The sequence below is a fragment of the Bombyx mori genome, chromosome 16, assembly GCF_030269925.1.
Source record: "Bombyx mori chromosome 16, ASM3026992v2".
Taxonomy (NCBI): Eukaryota; Metazoa; Arthropoda; class Insecta; order Lepidoptera; family Bombycidae; genus Bombyx; species Bombyx mori.
The window spans coordinates 8,515,554-8,535,816 of NC_085122.1; the positions used below are offsets into that span (position 1 = coordinate 8,515,554).

The following is a 20,263-nucleotide window of genomic DNA, read 5'->3' on the forward strand; positions in this document are numbered from 1 at the left end:
ACTGTTGACAACATATGCCAAGGCTTTAATAAGCAAGAATTCCACATGACCACGACTACTCTGCCAAGAGCAACCGATTATGATGATGATGATGATTTGCCACGTTGCTATGAAATGGAATGAACCCATCCTAGATTTCCCCGAGTGCTATGATATGTCCTTCAAACGCTTTCTCTGTAGCAGACTTGGATTTGGCCCCACCATTGCTGCTGCCCATGAGCTAGGGTGACTACTTACCACAAGGCAATAAAAAAAGCTGTGTTCCAAAATAATACTCAAAAAGTCAAACGTTTTAGAAATCAGCCGACTAATAACAATATCATGAACACCACCCTGCCTATTTCTGCCGTGAAGCAGTAATGCGTTTCGGTTTGAAATGCGGGGCAGCCGTTGTAACTACATTGATCTTAGAACTTATATCTCAAGGTGGGTGGCGCATTTACGTTGTAGATGTCTATGGGCTCCAGTAACCACTTAACACCAGGTGGGCTGTGAGCTCGTCCACCCATCTAAATCATAAAAAAAAAGAACAAAACTAAAATACAGTACGTTAAAATTTACTCTAATTATAAATCGGATATTCTTCGCTCAAATAAGCCAACAATCAGACGATCAACTCGAGAATCTAGCTATAAATGCAATGGACTTTTTATTGTTCCTTCGGTAATAAATCTAAAAAAGTGCTTTATAGCCTATTTAGCGATCGAAGCAATAAACCACATCTAGATAATGACCATCGCTTAGTTCTGCAAATAAAATTGATTATATCGTGTTAAATAAACAAATTTAACTCAAGAGACGAATCGTTATAAAAACGCATCGAGAATTGAAGCTGTATAAATCAGGATTACCGCAGCTCCAGTCGCAATAAAACCGGGTAATCTTCGAGAGGCGTTTCGTATAAATCACATTCTCTTTGTTTGTACTGCCTTAAAAAAAAAAAAACACGTAAAATGATTTTGTATTAACCAGTATTATAACCTATTCATCCTTCGTTGGCTCCGAACAAGGAATCCTAGTTCCTTGTCATGGGACCCGGAAAATAATAAAAGATAGCGGTAAGCAGCGGCTTGGGTTTACCCCTGGCATTGCTGACGAGACGGTAACCATTCACCATCAGGTGGTCATTATGCTCGTCTGCCTACAGAAGCAATAAAAAAAAAATAGTACACCGAGATTGATCTTCTACCCACGGGTAAATAATTACGAAAAGTTCCAAAAATCAGAACGGAAAAAAATATAAAGATCTTTGTTACTCTGTCACTCCAAAATTATTGGACGGATTTTGATGAAACATCCCATTCTATTACATAGTCTATTTATTAGAATAGCACATAAATTAATTGTTTTTTTTTTATATGTATATTATTATGTATATATATTTACTTAAGTACGACTTTTTGTATCTATAAATATACGTATGTTAAAGTAATATCACTATCACACTACACCTAACAAGGTTCATCTCTGCACTCCCCTAAGGTAGACAGTCAGAGAATGCCTATAGCATTAAATCCGCCTTTACTGTCAAATATAGAAAATTAAAAAAATATATAAAAATAAGCATACAGCGCAGTATGATCAACGAATAACACACGGAGCGCGACTATAATTTTTTTTTTCTTAAAAAAATAGCGTCACAGCGAAACCTAATTGGGCATGACTTTTGTACAATAATTCGCTGGCATCAATTCGTTCCCAATACAGAAACACGAACCGCTTGAACCGATTGAGCCGCAAAACCAACAAACCCGGATGTGGCCAAAAGAGATTAAGAATCGACCGTTAACCTAGCAGGATATTTAGACCCAACAAAGAACAAGAAACATTGAGTTTACTTTAAAATACACTATTTCGTATTCTCCACGTGATCTTAACGTGACACGACATCCATCAGAGTTGTCGGCCGGTACGGCAAATCGTTCGGTGTGTACATCACGTAATTGCTATAAATAAAATGGCTAATGAGCATTAGAATCGCGGCACATTGACGACTGATTAAAGCTCGAAGTTACGAGAGTCCGTCTACAGACTTGACTTTATCAGACGTAATAGCGGTGCCAAGATTGCTGGCTGCTTTATGAAATCGCGAAAGCGCATGAAGGAATTTGTTTAATACGCGACCGTACCCACTAAATTATTAGTGTTTATAATTTTGAACCGTATGTAGTGGACGAAATATATATTTAAATATAAATTATGGATCTCAATCTTATCATGTTCAAGTATAATTAAATAGTGAAATAACTTAGACGTCTATCACAGTAATGAGTTAGGGTTGGCTATTGGAGGTTTTTTTTTTGTGTGTAATATTGTATAAGTTCATCTAGTGTACCTTAGATTCGCACTGAGGTCGTCGAGACGATCGACTTTGATGTGGATTCCGATTTGCAGACAAATGTTCCCACAAATGAAGTTCCGCGTCTCCGGATTGGACGCGAAAGCCAAATACATCCTCCTGTTGGACATCGTCGCCGCTGATGACTACAGATATAAGTTCCACAACAGGTAGACATCCACTCATTGCCCGCCGGAACACTTCACCCGAGTCAACGCATATTCGCTCACTCATTTTGTAACCGAGAATTTGGCATCGTATGGCGCCAGATTGTCGGTCCGTCATTTGATTTCGCCGTTGATTGGAGATTCTCATTCGATTCGTAACTGTGTTTCGTTACACGCTTATCTTCATTTAGCTTGTGATTCTATCCACGCGATGCACTAGTTCCCGTCATCGGTCGATGCGTTAATTGCGTCTCAACAATTTGTATGAAACTCGATTCATTTAGGGCAACGACATCACTGGACATGTGACCACCGCCAACGAACCATCAGATGATTACGGATTCAACACACATCCGATGGGTAATGTCATTAAAATGTCTTTGTTTCAAACGCCGCAGCGGGAAAGTAAAAAGCTTAAACGTCGCAAGAGCAGAGGTGAGAAATACTTGTGCGGCTCATAGTTCTGTCAAATTAACCTAAATTAGAAGTTTAACTTGTGGTCAGAATCTCAATAAAGATCTGTGTCTCGATATACAAAAATATCAAGCCGTCTGTACCATCCCCCGGGGGCTCGTCCACTGAACATCGTATTTGATCGCGTACATTATCCGATCCCCGATGACAAGCGCCGATAAGAATTGCTCCTCGCTTAATGTCCATTGATTGACGATCAATAATAAACCGCCGACGCACGGGTTTGGCAACGTCGAGATGCATCCGATAAACTTCGATTTTATATCCGTTAATTAATACGAGCCGAGCATTCCGGTCGAAAATGCGATTGTGACTCAGCCTTAAGCGCCGACAAAGGCACCGGACGACTATCGCCTTTAATATGGTAATTAATTATTACAAATGATTCGTACACAAATTACTAATCAATTGCCGGTTCAGCTCTTTCTAAAATCGATCAAGCTTGTCCGCTGGCGTTTTTGTCCTCCCCGAGAATGTTCGGGATGTGCGTCAACTTTTCGTGAAACAGCACATTTCATCACGTCTTTTGTCGTTGTCGCGCGCTCCACAAAACCACGGAATCGACGTGTCATTCGCCATTTTAGGCTATCCACGCCGGAAATTCATTCGGAACGAAAATATTCGATTAAATCCAATTGGACTTCTCTTTGATTGGAAAACAGAAAACCGCGCAAATAATTCGATGAACATAAACATATGAAAATGAATACAATTCTAGAAATGTTTAGTGCTGTCAGTCTGATAAGATTAATGTTAATAGCCCGTCAGAAGATCACAAGCTAAAGCGGCCGGTTCCACGTACACGAGATACGTAAAAGCGAAACTAGTTCAGCTGCACGTCTCACAATCGACGCGATGTCAAATCGTTGTCGCAAAGAACAAGTCCCAATCCATGTTTTTCTCTCGTATTGCTTGCAGACGTATGTTTCCTGCCTACAAAGTCCGCGTTTCTGGTCTTGATAAAAAAGCAAAGTACATTTTGCTAATGGACATCGTAGCTGCCGACGATTGCAGATACAAATTCCACAACAGGTATAAAACACAGAGGCGTGCAAAGGAATTAAATTAAAATAAGCGTGAACACGTAGTAGCGTTGACGGCCCTCATATAATTCAACAAACTTATTTTAATGTAATTCGTTAAGTGACGAAAAGGCAAGAAGCATGCGTAATTGTAGCGTACTCACTAAACGAGACTTTCAATCCGCTGCCATCAAAAACGAAGCGTTATAAGGATCTTGCACCACAAACTATACACGATCGTTCTAATCTGTATCTTCAACGGTAACTTTTGGCGCGAATTGAAAGTCCGCCACAGTCTTAGGGCACACACATGCTTTAATAAACCTATTTTGGCTTTAACAAAAATAAATAAAGCTTGTCCCCATACCTCGCTTGTTAAATTTGAGAACGAGAAATGAATCTGGTACTACGAGTCGATTAACATCGTTACAATTTGTATCGGGAACTGCGCGTTCTAATCGTTCATTAACAAAAAAAGATTGTTTGTTGCGTGCTTCCCAAATATTATTGAGTTCTTCCGCTAGCCGATATTTTATCAAGACTAATGGTTTCACAATAACATTGTAATCGTGAGCAATAAAACACTTTTAGTACGGATTTTTTTCTTTTTCGCTTGTTTTTAGCATCTTAAGTATTCTCTGTGTTTGTTTTGTTGTTGAAATAAATGGCTTCAGTATTTGCATGTTTGGGTGGATTTTTGTATAAACGAATAGTAATTTCAATTTTAAATACATTTTTTATTTGTTTATCGAAACTTTAATGAAGATAATTCATTGGACATAGACTTTAATATCTGCATGGTGTTTGGTTGAATTCATGTAGGTACAAAATACAAATGTAGTGTTTTTCCAGACAACTATTAACGAGACATTCCTTTTTGTTTTTGTAGTTATTTTCTGTTCTTCTATCCATGTATAGACTATCCTATTATAAGTACACAATAAAGTGTGTAAAAAAATATATCAATGAAGTTTGGTACAAATTCCCCATTTTTGTTTGTCCATCTGTTTGTGTAATTCTACGTTAAAACGTCAGAAAATAAACATAATATTCCATCGAACTCAGTGTCATTGTGATGAACAAGCTCAGACAACTCGCATTATATAAAAATACTTTGATAATTATGACGGGAGCCATAAATAAAATAAAAATTTAACTTTCCCTGCAAATCGGTTGGCCACCGTAAAATTAGCTCCCAAATATGATATAATATTTTAATTATAACAAGAATCGAGCCGTAGACAAATTTAGTAGTTGAATTCTTGAAATAATCTCAAACAATCGATACTTGTTACTAGGCATTGTAACTCAGCATATTTTCAAAATTCGCGTTATAGAAGCAGTCACTGGGCCATTCTCAAAATAAACATTGCATGGTTGTAAAACTTCATTTAGAATTGCAATACGGTCTTACAGCTCAATTAAATATGTGTCAAACCTAGTTACAAGTTTCGATTGTTTGAGATTATTTCACTAATTCAACTACTACATTGTCTGCGACTCCATTCTTTCTATAATTAAATATTATATTTGGGAGCACATTTTACGTGTGCAAACATCAACTTCCCTGATTAGTTATTAGTTTAAAGTTCTTCGTATCGCAACACCTCATAATAATATGACAATGATGTGAGTCGTCTATTATCAAAGGTGGCAATCTGTGCATTTGGACCAAAAAAAAAATTGATATGTCAATACAGATTGATTTGAATATAATCGTCTCCTTCAAAGAATACGGTTCAAAACCTGCATTAAATAAAGGTTAATAGTTAACCTGTTATTTATCTAAGATGTCGTTCCGAAGAGTTTTGTGACTGCCAATGGAATACAAAGTCAATAATTCGTTTTTCTGATTTACTAATCATTGTCCAAAAGTCAGATTGCCGGCTTTGATAATAGTCGACTCATGTATGAGAAAAAAAATTAAAATACTCTAATAATGAAAAGTACTTTTACAGTTTAATCTCGGGTTTTTATTGTCATTATTTCTGACGAACGCTTAACGATTTTATAATGACAATGAGAAACGAAGAATTTTGATTTAAAAAAATTACTAATTCGAACACTGCTTCTAAAATTTAATTAATGATATTTGTGTACAACCCTATTGGTTTTTTTTTTTCATTTACGCCATCATGAAGCCTAACCGTCTCGTTTGTTCTCGGAGTCGGTGGATGGTCGCCGGCAAAGCGGATCCGGAGATGCCGAAAAGAATGTACATACATCCCGACTCGCCGTCCACTGGAGAGCAGTGGATGCAGAAGGTCGTCTCCTTCCACAAGCTCAAGCTGACGAACAACATAAGCGACAAGCACGGTTTCGTGAGTACTGATTCGTTTTACTTAATGAGTGCTGCTAAAATTTGGTGAGGACTCTGCAATTTACACTGTCAACCACTCAATTTTTTTTTCTTTTTCTTTACTAACAATCACGCCACGTTAACTGCTTCCGTGCTAAGTTCGTAAAGAACTTGTGTTACAGGTACCAGATAACGGATATAAATGTAAGATTTTTATTATACACATACATATATTTAATATACATCCATTACCCTGGAAAAGACATTTATATTTATCATACAAATATCTTCGCTTGCCGGGATTCGAACCCGCGACCCCCTTGTGTAGTGACCATGTCACTTACCACTACACCAGACGGCCGTTAATACTAGTACGTAATAATTGTACTCAGAGTAAAAGTAATTAAAGTCCAATCTTCCGAATTCATGCTTCCATGATAGCTAAATAGCCGGTGCCTATTTTAAGTTGCAAAGACGAAATTGACGCCAACGAAATCAGCTAATTTTACATCAGGCTGGTTGAAAATTTATCATTTACAAGACCAAAATTGATTAGACGTGGGACTACAACAAATATGCTTAACAAATTTTAAGTTTTAATTAGATTAAAATTAGGATGTGATTACACTAAAACATTAACAAACAATATTAGGAGTGTAATTGTACTAAAATATTGTTTTAATGTAATAAAAAAAACAGAAGAACTACCAAATTTTATCAACGCTACACCGCTTTGAACGTCATTTATCGCCCATACAATATTAATCACACAAAAAGCTCAAAAAAAAACACACACACACGATCCTCGAAATTTACAAAGCCCAATAGCTTACCGTGCGCATTGTATTTTTTGTTACGAAAAAGAAAAAAATATATATAGCGTGGGTGATATTATAATTAAAAACTATAGTTTTGGGTCTCCTGTCGTCGGACCACGGGGGCTCTTTGTGTAGGACACGGTTATTATGGCTATTTACATTGAGTAGGTACCCGGCGCGTGGTGTTCGGAAACTATTGTAATGGAAGCGAATTCGGATTTATTTTGAAACTTAAATTTTTTTTTGCCTGCCTAACTGTCAGTATCCTCAAAGGACTATTCTGGCTTCACCGTGCCTAGTGAGCTCACGGGGCTCAGTCGGAATTTGCTAACATCTGCCCTAGCAAAAGCAGTGCTTCGCTGAATCTACCACCGGATCGGAATCGCGACCCGCTGAGAATACCGGCGAGAAACCCATTGGGTTGTTGTGTTTGTAAGTTAGGTTGGTTTTCTTGTTCAAAATCGGTGCTTAGAATGCGTAATATCACCGAGACTGGATCGGCAGACCCGAAATGTGGAATTTTACGAAAATGTACATAGCCGAAATACGGCCTACGCGAATTCAAAGTTTTTTTTTTTGGAAAGCAAACGTTATAAGAAAGATGTTGTGGCCTAAAATATAAGGTACCCGTTGCATTTGTATCGAGTGTCACCAACACCCTGCCTATTTCTGCCACGAAGCTGTAATGCCTTTTGCGTTTGAAGGTTAGGGCAGCCGTTGTACTATGGGAAGTCCGTTTATACACAGGGAAGCAGTTGTGATGAGGTTGATTGGTCTGCTCTAACCCCATAAATACAGTGCCGGTTTAGCCTTGATCTTATAAGGCAACACATGATTCCATAACGGCTTGAATAGGGGCCCCTAGGATCGCGCCCAAAGCCAAGTAAGCAACAACGCATGAGTGCTAGCTTTCCAGAAGTTCCCCGTCGATTTCACCCCCTATAGGAGGAAACAGTAGCTGTGTCGAGCTCACAGCCATTGTACTGTAAGAACTGGACTTAGAAATCACATCTCAAAGTGAGTGACAGCATTATCATGGTTGATGTTTAGGGACCCTGGTAAACATTTGACATCAGGTGGGCCGTGATCTTGTCCATCTTAGTTAATATAAAACCACTTTCACAATTATTCCACGTTTGAAAACATAATTTAGTGATGTTATACAACGAATAAATTTTAATTTGTGTTTATAAATTCGGTTCGGTATATTTAATATTGAGATCTGCAAAATATGTACATAATTGTATTATTTTAAGAATTAACTGTTACAAATTGTCTAGGTATGGTGCCTCATCTTAATAATTTAATTGCGGACGTAATTAAATTTACTTTTATTTTATTTTTATTTTTTTTATTTATACTTATTGTACACAAAAGAAAATACAATAAAAACAGATTTAAAGAATTCTAAATACTATGTACAAAGGCGAGCTTAACTCATTCATGAGTTTTCTTCCAGCAAACCATTATCAGAGAGAAATACGATGTATAAGAGGGGAATAGTGTACAATATAAGAGCTATTAAAGCATGATTTTTAACTAAGCATTAAAAAAATAATCTTTTTTTTTTTTAACTTTTTACATTTATGTATTTTAAATTTACTTAAAATTTACGTAAATTTACTTGTTACATTTATGTATTTTATTACTGCTTAGCTAGGTGGACGAGCTCACAGCCCACCTGGTGTTAAGTGGTTACTGGAACCCATAGATATCTATAAAGTAAATACCGCCACCTACCTACCTTGAGATATGAGTTCTAAGGTCTCCGTTTTTACAGTAAAACCTTCCCACACCACCCTTCAAACCGAAACGCATTACTACTTCAAGGCAGAAATAGGCAGGGTGGTGGTAGGACATCTTGTGAGTCCTCACAAGTACACAGGAATTACGCAAATTATAATTTTGTGGGTTCGATTTTTATTACACGATGTTATTCCTTCACCGTGGAAGTCAATCGTGAACAATTGTTAAGTACGTAAAAAAACATTTAATGTATTATTATTAGTCGAAACAGAATATTATAATGTAAATACATTTAGATATATATAATATAAGAAAGTACATATGCAACAAATATTAAACATTGTTATATTAAAATTCCAGTGTTTTGTTAAATGATAGGCTTATTGGCACTATATATTAAACGAGTCGACGACCCACCTGGTTATAAGTGGTTGTCGGAGATAGTCAAGAGAGACATGAATATCGCCACCAATAATGAGACGCTTTGACGTCCAAGTCCTAATAATATGATAGAAGGGCTGCTTACTCTACCACTAGAGACCAGTTGCACACACTCGGAGGAATGGTATCATGGAATTAATTCACAATATACTTGAAGTCTAAATTTTTTTTTATTTATTGCTTAGCTTGGTGAACGAGCTCACAGCCCACCTGGTGTTAAGTGGTTACTGGAGCCCATAGACATCTACAACGTAAATGCGCCACCCACCTCGAGATATAAGTTCTAAGGTCTCAGCACAGTTACAACGGCTACCCCACCCTTCGAACCGAAACGCATTACTGCTTCACGGCGGAAATAGGCGGGGTGGTGATACCTACCCGTGCGGACTCCCAAGAGGTCCTACCACCAGTGATTACGCAAATTATAATTTTGCGGGTTTGGTTTTTATTACACGATGTTATTCCTTCACCGTGGAAGTCAATCGTGAACATTTGTTGAGTACGTATTTCATTAGAAAAATTGGTACCCGCCTGCGGGATTCGAACATCGGTGCATCGCTACATACGAATGCACCGGACGTCTTATCCTTTAGGCCACGACGACTTCTAAAATGGCCACTTCTAATAATGAACCAAAATCGCGACGGAATTAGCAAAAAATGAAATGTATGTACGAAGAACCATAAGCTATTAATTATTTGTATAAAAAAGAAAATACAAAGCTACCGAAAATCGAACAAACAATACACTTTAACGTTTACACGACCGCGATCCAATCATAGATAAGGCGACGTTTTTTTTTTCTTTTTTTTTTCTTTCTTTCGCGTCAGATCTTTTGTCTTTGACGAGGGACGGTTGTAATTGAAATAACGACGGTCCAACTGCGGTATGCGTAGAATTCTGACAACAGCTGAACTTGACTTAACATATACAGTGTGATGTTTTTGTTTCATTTCGCAAATTAATTAGAAGTTTTGTAGGGTTTTAGGGTTCGTAACTATCGAATGAAACGAAAATTCAACTCTTTCGGGATATCGTTGTCTCAGACTTAAGACAGTTCTATTCTGCAAAGGCTTGGAGGAGACAGTTTGAAATATGTGCCGGGAGCTTCGCGTTTGCCCTGATATTAAAGATACTCTTATCTTTAATAATAGTTATAATCAATTATTTTCCCTTTTTTCCCTTCGTCTCGTTAAGTCTAAAAAAAATCACAATGTCAAGTCATATATTCTGTCAAATACACCACGGTGACACAAAAAAGAAAAGTCTGGAAATAGCGCATCCATAATTGTGCTTTACAAACTTCGGTTTGCCGGTAGAGCACCGATAATTACATAGAAAATATTCGTGAGCGCAATTTTTCCGATCTCATAATTAAGTTTGTATTTCAATCAAAACAGCTTAAAGCACTCATTGGATTCATTTTCTGAATCGCGCTGCGATTGTGTTACACGAATTGCTTAATATGATCCAATCTAATGTATTTTCAAGGATCTACATTTAAAATATCTAAGTTTGTACCCGGGACCCTTTTATTTATTTATTTCTGGGCCGGTGGCCGAACCTCCTACGAAATCCTTGCAACTAGGGGATGCGCGGAGCTTTGGGACTGGACTGTCAGCAGATGTTTGGATCGGACCCCAGGCCCAAGGATGGTATTTAAAGCCCTAGCCCACTAGACGACTCCTTGCACTCTCGCCCAAGCGTCCGATCCCCCCAGAATACAGAACCAGGGTGGGGGCAGTGGTGGGGGTACAGTACAGTTTGTCTTTCCGTACTGAAATGCTGTTCATTATTTAAGAATGTGGTTCAAATGCTTTCAGTTAATTGGTCCATCTGTATTTTTTGTTCGTAAAAACTTTTTTCGATAAGTGTAGAGTAAGCTATATCTTTTAAACGACCTAAAAATCTGCGAATAGCAACAGAGTACATAGATAATATATAAAATAGGACCCAACTGATTGTAACTGGTTCACATCATCGGAATTATCTTGAATGAATTGCCGTTATCGAGAAACCAGTATACGAGTTTTATAATAGGCACTCCTTTTTTTATATATTTTTATGGAGATAGATTACTGCGAAACATAGTGTGAATCGCATAAAAATCAAAACTCTAATATCTATTAAAAATATAATAAATAATATATATTAATACTAAGCCGACACCTGACGTTCCTTAATAATTTTTTTTAAATATAACAGGGAATGCTTCTTTAAGATCGCACCAACACAAACTTTGATTTTTAAAGAAGAGTTTTAGTTAGAGACGAACTTTGGTGTAAAAGTATATTCTCAAGAAAGTACCTACAAATTTCTCTAAATAAATAATAATAAAGCAATTAATTACATTTTACACTGGAAACACGTATGTTTTTACAGTTCAATGACAAAATAAATAAAGAAAAAGTATTATCATTATGAATCATCGTCTTTATTTGTACTTAAATAGTGGAGCTCAGAGTTTATCTAGTGGCGCTACCGGAACCCAAATAAAAACATGTACGCGCCACCCACCTTGAGGCATGAGGCTTAAAAACTAGTTACTGTCTGGAAGCTCGTCTCCTCAGCAATTCAACGAAGCGAAAACAAACATCATGTATTTGTATTGGCCACAGATACCCGTGTGCGCGATATCATATTTTTTGTTTAGAAAAAAAAAACCGACTCTCGACAGTATACTATTTTTCATAAAGATCGTATCGATAATGTTTCGGATCGATCGCTTTCGAATTTCTAATAGCTCACCCCCAAACTTTTTGATTAAAAACGAAAGAAATTTTTATAGTTTACTAGCTGGCCCGGCAAACGTTGTTTTGGCCATATAAATTATTTCTACGAAATATAAATAACCTAGATGCGGAACCTGCAGCGCCATCTGCCGGGCTGATTTTTAAATCTAAAGCATTCTCGAATCCACCTGAACGAACACAGAAAATTTCATTAAAATCGGTCCAGCCGTTTAGGAGAAGTTCAGTGACAAACACACGCAGAAGAAATAAATATATTAGTACTAGCTGATCCGGCAGATTTCGTAGTGTCTTAATTGATAAATAAAAGACCTAAACTTTTGTATAAAATAAATTTAAAACAAACAAAAGGAATCCGTCCAACGGGGGATACGTCAAAGGGAAAACAAAATTGTTTATTGTTATTTAATTTCTAGCATTTTCATATTTATCTACCTTTTAAACCTTCTCTGGACTTCCACGAATAATTCAAGACCAAAATTAGCCAAATCGGTCCAGCTGCTCTCGAGTTTTACCGAGACTAACGAACAGCAATTCATTTTTATATATATAGATAGATAAGTTTAAAATAATCAAAACTCTGTACCGATATGCAATGAAATATCTCATAATAAATGTTACCTTTACACACAGATTACATTACATTGCACAGATTACCTAAAAACGGTGATATTTAGCAAAAATACGACTTAGCATCCATCAAGGTCACATTCAAGATTTACTATTCTCCATTGATAAAAATTAATTAAATTTGACTCCGTCGCTTTTGGAACGATGATAAAAAAAATAAACATAAAAACTTGACACCAGCCGTCAGTCACGATGCTGTGAATCAAACGGACGCCAGACCATTTAAATATATTACCTGCAATCGTGATTATTTACAACACCCTGTATTCGGGTTGCAAGGAAAGAAAAAAATACAATAAATTTAGTGGTTAAGTAAAACCTATAAGACAAACGAATATTAAATTTAGAGTTTTGTGTAGAAATCCAAATTCACGACAACCCTGGTGTTAATCTATTACCTTTGTCCATAGACCACCACCTACCACATTGAGGAATAAGACCGAAGTTCCAATAGTAATGCAAAACGGCTGACCCATCATTTTTTTTTTATTGCTTAGACGTGTGGACGAACTCACAGTCCACCTGGTGTTAAGTGGTTACTGGAGCCCATAGACATCTACAACGTAAATGCGCCACCCACCTTGAGATATAAGTTTTAAGGTCTCAGTATAGTTACAACGGCTGCCCCACCCTCCAAACCGAAACGCATTACTGCTTCACGGCAGAAATAGGCATGGTGGTGGTACCTACCCGTTCGGACTCACAAGAGGTCCTACTACCAGTAATTACCTTGACCTTCTTCGTAGTAAGAGACAGGATGGTTTTATCGACTCGTGCGGCTTCACACTGCCTAATATTCTTAAAAACGCAAAATATTCAGTTTAAATTATAACTTTATGGCACACCACAAATCAATAAAAAGCTTTCAACGTGCTGCTAATAATATAATATAATAACAATATTGAGCGATTAATAAACGATGTAGTTAAATCACTCATTATGGTGTTTTTAAAGTTGATAACCCTGAGTGCTGTTGCGGTACTTTTATGGCCATTGTTAACGGTCTCGAAGAATTGACGTATCCTCGCCGCCTCGACTGTAATTACCATATCAAAACGATCGAATGTCGCAAAAATGTTAATTAATTTTTATTTGATTATTGCCCCGCTTCGAATCGAAAGTCTGATGCCTTAGGGTTACGCGTACATAAATAAAAAATTCGTAGAGTTGATCCCGTTTATGAAATCCTCGACACGAGCAATTCATATCGGACGTAAATCTCGTGAAAACGAATCTAAAACGGTACGAAATGAATTTTTGTTTGTCGAAGTTCATATTGTTCGTCGATTATACTTTAAAGATCAACTCCGGTGTTTTATTTACGTTCGTTAACAAGACATCCGACGAGGGTCAGCCGTTCTGTATCAATAACAAAAATAAACACGGCCAAATCACAATAGACAACCGTGAAATCCTTTTCATCGGCAGCTAATCGGGGGTCTATTCTAGTTTAAAACATCTTGAGTCCGATACACAATGGATTCGTTTCGCCGGCGCGGCGGCGTATTCTGAGGTCGATCTCGAGATGGCGAAAAGCGCCGTCTACCCGTTTTAATTGTTAAGGGCTTATCCTCAAACGGTATCTTTCAAGCGACTAATTCGCTTCGAACGCCATTGTTATACGGGGGAGCTCCTGCCATTCGAAAAACAGCTGCGCAGTATTGCAAAAAAATTCGACAACTAGATTTCTCAGCGAAACCTATTAGTAGGCATTACAGGAAATGTTTGTAATTGATCAAAAAATAACGTGAAAAAATTAAGCAATAGCCGATTTTACAAGTATTCTCGTTTGTGGCATTCGTCGATGACATAATCAAAGAAAACCGAACTCTCTCAGTACTGGCGTGAAAATAAGAAGCCCCTGATATTCGCGTCAAGTTTAAGAAGTATTTCGTATACATCCTGACGCAACCATCGAAGTTTCGCACGGGCTCTCCGATAAATAAATACAAATAGACGCAGGCACAAAGGCCGGCGAAACGGTGCGCTTGCTTGAACAGGAAAAGGCATATGCCCCGTAATTTATGTACAGTTATTGATCAAAAGGTGATGGTCCTTTGGGAGGCATCGAAGCGTCCTGCCGATCGGTGGGTCCCTACCGAATTGTCTATTAGACAGGGGTGATAAAATCTTGTAAACGGGTAAGGGCCAACTACGTCTTAACGGTCCTCGATAGGGTTCCGATTAATAACGACAGCGGCGTGCGGTTTTGAGAATCGAAGTAGGGGGGAACAAGGCAATTCGAAATTGTTCAAAAATTGGGTTTGAAGTCATTCAAGATTCTACTTACATTATGTTTTATACAAACGGTATTAAACTGAAGATTTAACTAATACTGGTATGCACACAAGTATATACATTTTTTTATAGTTCAAAATTTGTCTTTCCCAAAAGGCTCTTGACTTAAAGAAGGGTTTAATCCTCCCTTTCATCATTGATAACAAAAACCAATATCTCTATTACAAGCAACTACTGTGTTCCCTTGAGTTGGAATTCGACAAAAAGACAACCTCAAGAAACAAACGAAGTGGAAACTTTAATCCGTTTACAAGAGTTTCTTCCAGAATTTTAAATTGCATTTTGGCGCCATTCTCGCTTCGGCAGCGCTAACTAAAATTGCATTTCGATGCTTTGTTAGGCAAAATCTGATATTTTTCTTGGCAACAGTACATACTCGTACGGGTTTGATGAATTAGACCAAACTGGCTAGTTTAAATAACAAATTGCAAGAGCCTTGTTTGCACCAGATCTCAATCATGCGATTTGGAATAATCGAATAATATAGCTTAACGAATATTATATCATTTTTCAATTAATATAAAACACTGGTTGTTCAATTTTCACCAATATGAAAAGTTATCAATTATAATACCTAAGATATTATTTACCTTCCATAGAAATTCTAAATTGGTTAACAGCCCTTTTCAATAATCTATTTAAGATTACGCCATTCGGACATTAATGCGGACAAATAAGCAGACAGACAATTACAAAATTGTTTCTTTTTTTATGTCGAACGCAATTAAGTATTTAAAATAATGAAATTCGCATTTTTTGGTTTGTACAATATTAACAACATTATAATAAATTGTTTTTTTTTTTTAATTTAGAATTGTCTTCTAGTAAGTAATGGTCTTATAGAATACCTAGTACTTCAATATATAAGTCCAGTGGCAAAATTATACTCGTATTGTCACGTATGTAACATGACAATTGTGTACAGGTATCGAGATATTTCTATTTAAATAATATATTTTGGGTGTGTTATGCCTTACGGATTGCTTTTTTAAAATAATTCATTGGCGATGAGTTATTTGTTTGCATATACAACATTTTTTCTATTCCAAAGCACAATTTCAGTGTATCAATCATTTTTAAACGGTCTGACTGGATATAATTGAACTATGATACCAAAACGAATCCCTCTATACTTAATGCTAGAGTAATATCGCTTTTCACAAGATCAACAAAAGTTGTCGTCCGAATTGATGTAAACATACCAAAGTATACTCAAACAATATAATTGTAGATGTGGGGCGTCCTTAATTGTAGGGCTGTGTGTAAAAAATATTTTTCAAATTTCTCATACTTAAGTAATATCTAAATAGAAGAATAGATTTGGACCTTTTGAAGTCAACGACAATGACCTTCAAATTTTCCGTCACAATTGAACATGCAAATGTACAAACCAAGCTAATGAAAGCGTGGAAAAAAAATTGATAAACGAATGGAGAAGAAAAATGTTCTTAACCCTTTTATCTCTGTCTATTTATGTATCTATGTATATATTAATACGTGAAGTAAAAACTTTGTAACCCTTTTTATGAAAATTGCGCATATGGAGGAGTATAAAATTTCCCGAAATTATAGAAAATATAGAGAAGGAGTGCAGAATGCTTATATTTGTTTTTTCAATTATGCATAAAAAATACATTAAAAAAAGTCTTACAGCCACTACCATGTATTTGACACACACGCTCTTATATATTATACTCTTTTGTTTATTGTTAAAGTCCGGGGTCAAATTGAGAATAGATTTGTCTATAGTGTAGCCTTGACGAAGTCTGTGATTATATTATAGTAAGTATACTATAGTAAGTAAATTCTTTGACAATAGAACCATAATAATGTTCAAATTATGGGTAATTTAAATTAATAATTCTGGTCGAATTTCGACTACTGGGCGACCACTAGTAGATTGAATAATACAAACTATTACATGCAGACAACGGAAAAGCCTTGTTACAAAATACAAAACACTAAACATGTTAACATATAATTAAATAGGTCGAACGAATTTCTCTGTAAAATATGCATTTAGAATAATTACCAAAAAACTAATCAAAATAATTAACGGAGAGATCACGATCGACTTCACCTGTTCATTTTCCGTTTAAATATTCGAATAAGCTGGCTGGGCATTCCGATCACAAAGCCGTATATAAGAAAAGAAATACTTATTAATACTAGAGGTCCCGCAGTAGTCGAAATTCGACTATAATTAATTGGAATTGTAAGTTTGTACACTATTATGATTGTATTTTATACTTCTATAATCACAAATTTCGCCAAACAATATTTAATTTTAATATATTCTCAATTTGACCACAGACGTTAAGAGCAAAAGTTTGACAATAAATAGTATCCATGCGTGTGTGCGCCAAATACATGGAATGTAGTGTGTGTAATGTTTTCTTTATTGATTTAATGTATCTTTTATATTATTTAAAAAAAATATTAGCATCGTGCACTTCTTCTCTATATTCTCTATAAGTGTGGAAAATTTCATACTCCTCCGTCCCCACAATTTTCGTAAAAAGGGATACAAAGTTTTTGATTCACGTATTAATATATAGATAATGACAATGTTAATAAATACATTGCTAAAAGACTTTGTTTGGTAACCAATTAAGTTACAACCTGATTGTCATGTTGCTAATTATGTAATTCCCTACCGCATTCCCGCAAGAGTGGTGGTGGTGTAACTGTCAGTTTTATCGTTGACATATCTTTGAACTACACAACTGATCAATGACGTCATTAATTTGATTTTTAAATGCGACAAACTGATATTCTGTCTCGTTTATTAATCCATCTACAGTTCCAAAATTGAAGCAAGTCGACTAGTCAATTTGCTCCATTTTCTGTCCTATTCGCACCGGTTTAAGTCAGTGTGAACGAAAAGGACAGAATGATGAGATTCTAAGTGCGGAGCGTAGATTTCAGTCAAAACTGGTCGTACTAGATCACCGAATAGTGAATACACAATATGTTTTACGATAACATCTGTGGAGGTAACGTTTGTTTTGTGAATGAAAGGAAGTACATTCCCGATAAAATTTATCTAGACGGTTTTCGGTGTTTTTCATCACTTATTCTAGATTAAATTTTCGGAGTAAAAGTGTATACTTTACAATTTTCATAGCCACAGAGGACCGAACTGTTCTTTTTTTGAATCTAAATATTAAAAAGCGCGATGTTATTCATGTCACACATATACACACAGTAATGATAAGTTATAAACAAGATCCGATTGTTTGTCGAATAAGTTGTCAAACTTGTATTGTTGCTTCTATGGGCAGATGAGGTAGCTTCATTTACATTTAAGTTAACCCCAAATACCAATTTTGCGAATTCCAAATTACATCTCAAATTGCAATCTAATCGCAAGATAATACGATACTACCTACTTAACACGTTGACTGCCGTGTAGGTCACTGGTGCCCTACGTGACCCGCTGAAGTAATTATGTCGATTTCTCTCTTCGATCATCTTACTAAAACGACAGAATATCTCGTAGACTCTCGCGAAGACGAATCCGAAAACACTGAGACTGAATCTATTTCTAGAGACCTAAAAGACTAAAAAATACATTTAAACAAAAGAAGGCAAAGTTAGGCAATCCACACGCGCTTAGTAAATCGACATAATTACTTCAGTGCGCCGCGTAGGGCACCGGTGACCTACACGGCAGTCAATGTGCTAATACACAGTCAAACTTAGTAGTCTCTCTCTAATATACATTCACACAAAGGAATTCAAACACTTACCAAGCTTTTTGAAGTTATACTTCTTTAGGCGCGTTATGAAAAATTGATGAGAGTGAAATTTTACGATGCGCTCGCACCGTGACACAAAATTAACAGAATGAAGTTGCCCACTAAATCGCTCATTACAACACGACCGACGTTACTTAGCGAGTCTGAATATAGCCGCAGGTGAAATTTCGCGCATGTCCACTCGTAAAAAAAAGTATTATTAGCATCTATATTTTAGTAATATAAATGACAAATTTATTATTTAATATAATTCATACTAAATATTATTAAATTATTAACGTTAAATATTTATTATTAATTATTTAATATTTAAAAAAAAAATGTGTGCGTGTACTAGTGTACACACGTAAGAAGTGAAACTTCTTTATGGCCTTATTTTTCGAAAAATGATCTACATGCAACTTTCTAGAAATTGGTTAAATAAAGTTAAATTAGATAAAGTTTAAACAAAAGGATTTTATTATCATAGACATGAATACAAAAAAGTTAAATTAGATAAAGTTTAAACAAAAGGATTTTATTATCATAGACATGAATACAAAAAAGATGGCGCGTAACGGAAAAATGTGACGCGTAACCGAAAAATGTGACGGTAAATTTTTTTCCAACGCCGATAAGGAAGTTTCACTTCAAAAAGAAATAAATTTCATAAAAATAAAGTATAACTTTTTACGCGTGTACATAAGTACCCGCACCCTTTTTTTTTAATTGTTATTAATTTCATCTGAGACAAGGACATTAGTTACTAGTAATAGTTATTAGTATAGTTAGTACCTACTATCCATTTGTTCAGTTCTTAATTTCACAGAAATTCTCTAACTTATAAATACATAGATGGAAAAGATGTAATAAAACTCGCAATAACCAAGTGCGCGATTCCCACGGGATACGAATCGTGACCAAATATTGGCATTGGATCGAGTTAGGGTCAAGTAGCACTTACTTGCAACTTATGATTACAACTATTGGAACTCGATTAATGTGAGAAATGAGTTATCTTTTATATTATCTGTAATCTATATATATAAATATGAATTGCTGTTCGTTAGTCTCGCTAAAACTCGAGAATGGCTGGACCGATTTGGCTAATTTTGGTCTTGAATTATTTGCGGAAGTCCAGAGAAGGTTTAAAAGGTAGATAAATATGAAAATGCTCGGAATGATTTGATGTGTCCCCCGGCGGACGGATTCCTTTTGTTTGTTTTAAGTTTCTTACAAAAGTTTAGGTCTTTTCTTTATCGATTGAGGCACTACGAAGTCTGCCGGGTCAGCTAGTGCTTTAATATAAAACAAGAAAGTCTACTAGATTGAAGCATTTACAACTATGAGCATTTATGCTCTTCCGTTGTGGTCAAATAAATTTTGTATACTGAAATGAAAGTATACAAATACAATGAAGTTATTCTGATTTTAACTCACAAACTACATTCACTTAACGAGAAATTGATCTCGCATTGTAAGCGCATTCCAAACTTTATTCGAACGAGACTCGATCCATTTATTTGTACGTTAGGTGAGT

General features: G+C 36.0%; 1 protein-coding gene across 10 annotated transcripts in view; it reads left to right on the plus strand.

The window, feature by feature from the left end:
* The window catches only part of LOC101735390 (optomotor-blind protein), a 137,914-nt gene that overhangs the window by 48,876 nt on the left and 68,775 nt on the right, over positions 1-20,263 (plus strand). For 6 of the 10 annotated variants that reach the window (XM_021349866.3, XM_012692808.4, XM_038016609.2 and 3 more), the window contains exons 2-4: positions 2,395-2,508; positions 3,898-4,011; positions 6,169-6,322. In XM_021349866.3, coding sequence (XP_021205541.1) covers positions 2,395-2,508; positions 3,898-4,011; positions 6,169-6,322 — 382 coding nt within the window. The remainder of the gene's footprint in view (positions 1-2,394; positions 2,509-3,897; positions 4,012-6,168; positions 6,323-20,263) is intronic. The other 4 variants (XM_038016614.2, XM_038016612.2, XM_062673030.1 and 1 more) reach the window with 2 other exon arrangements.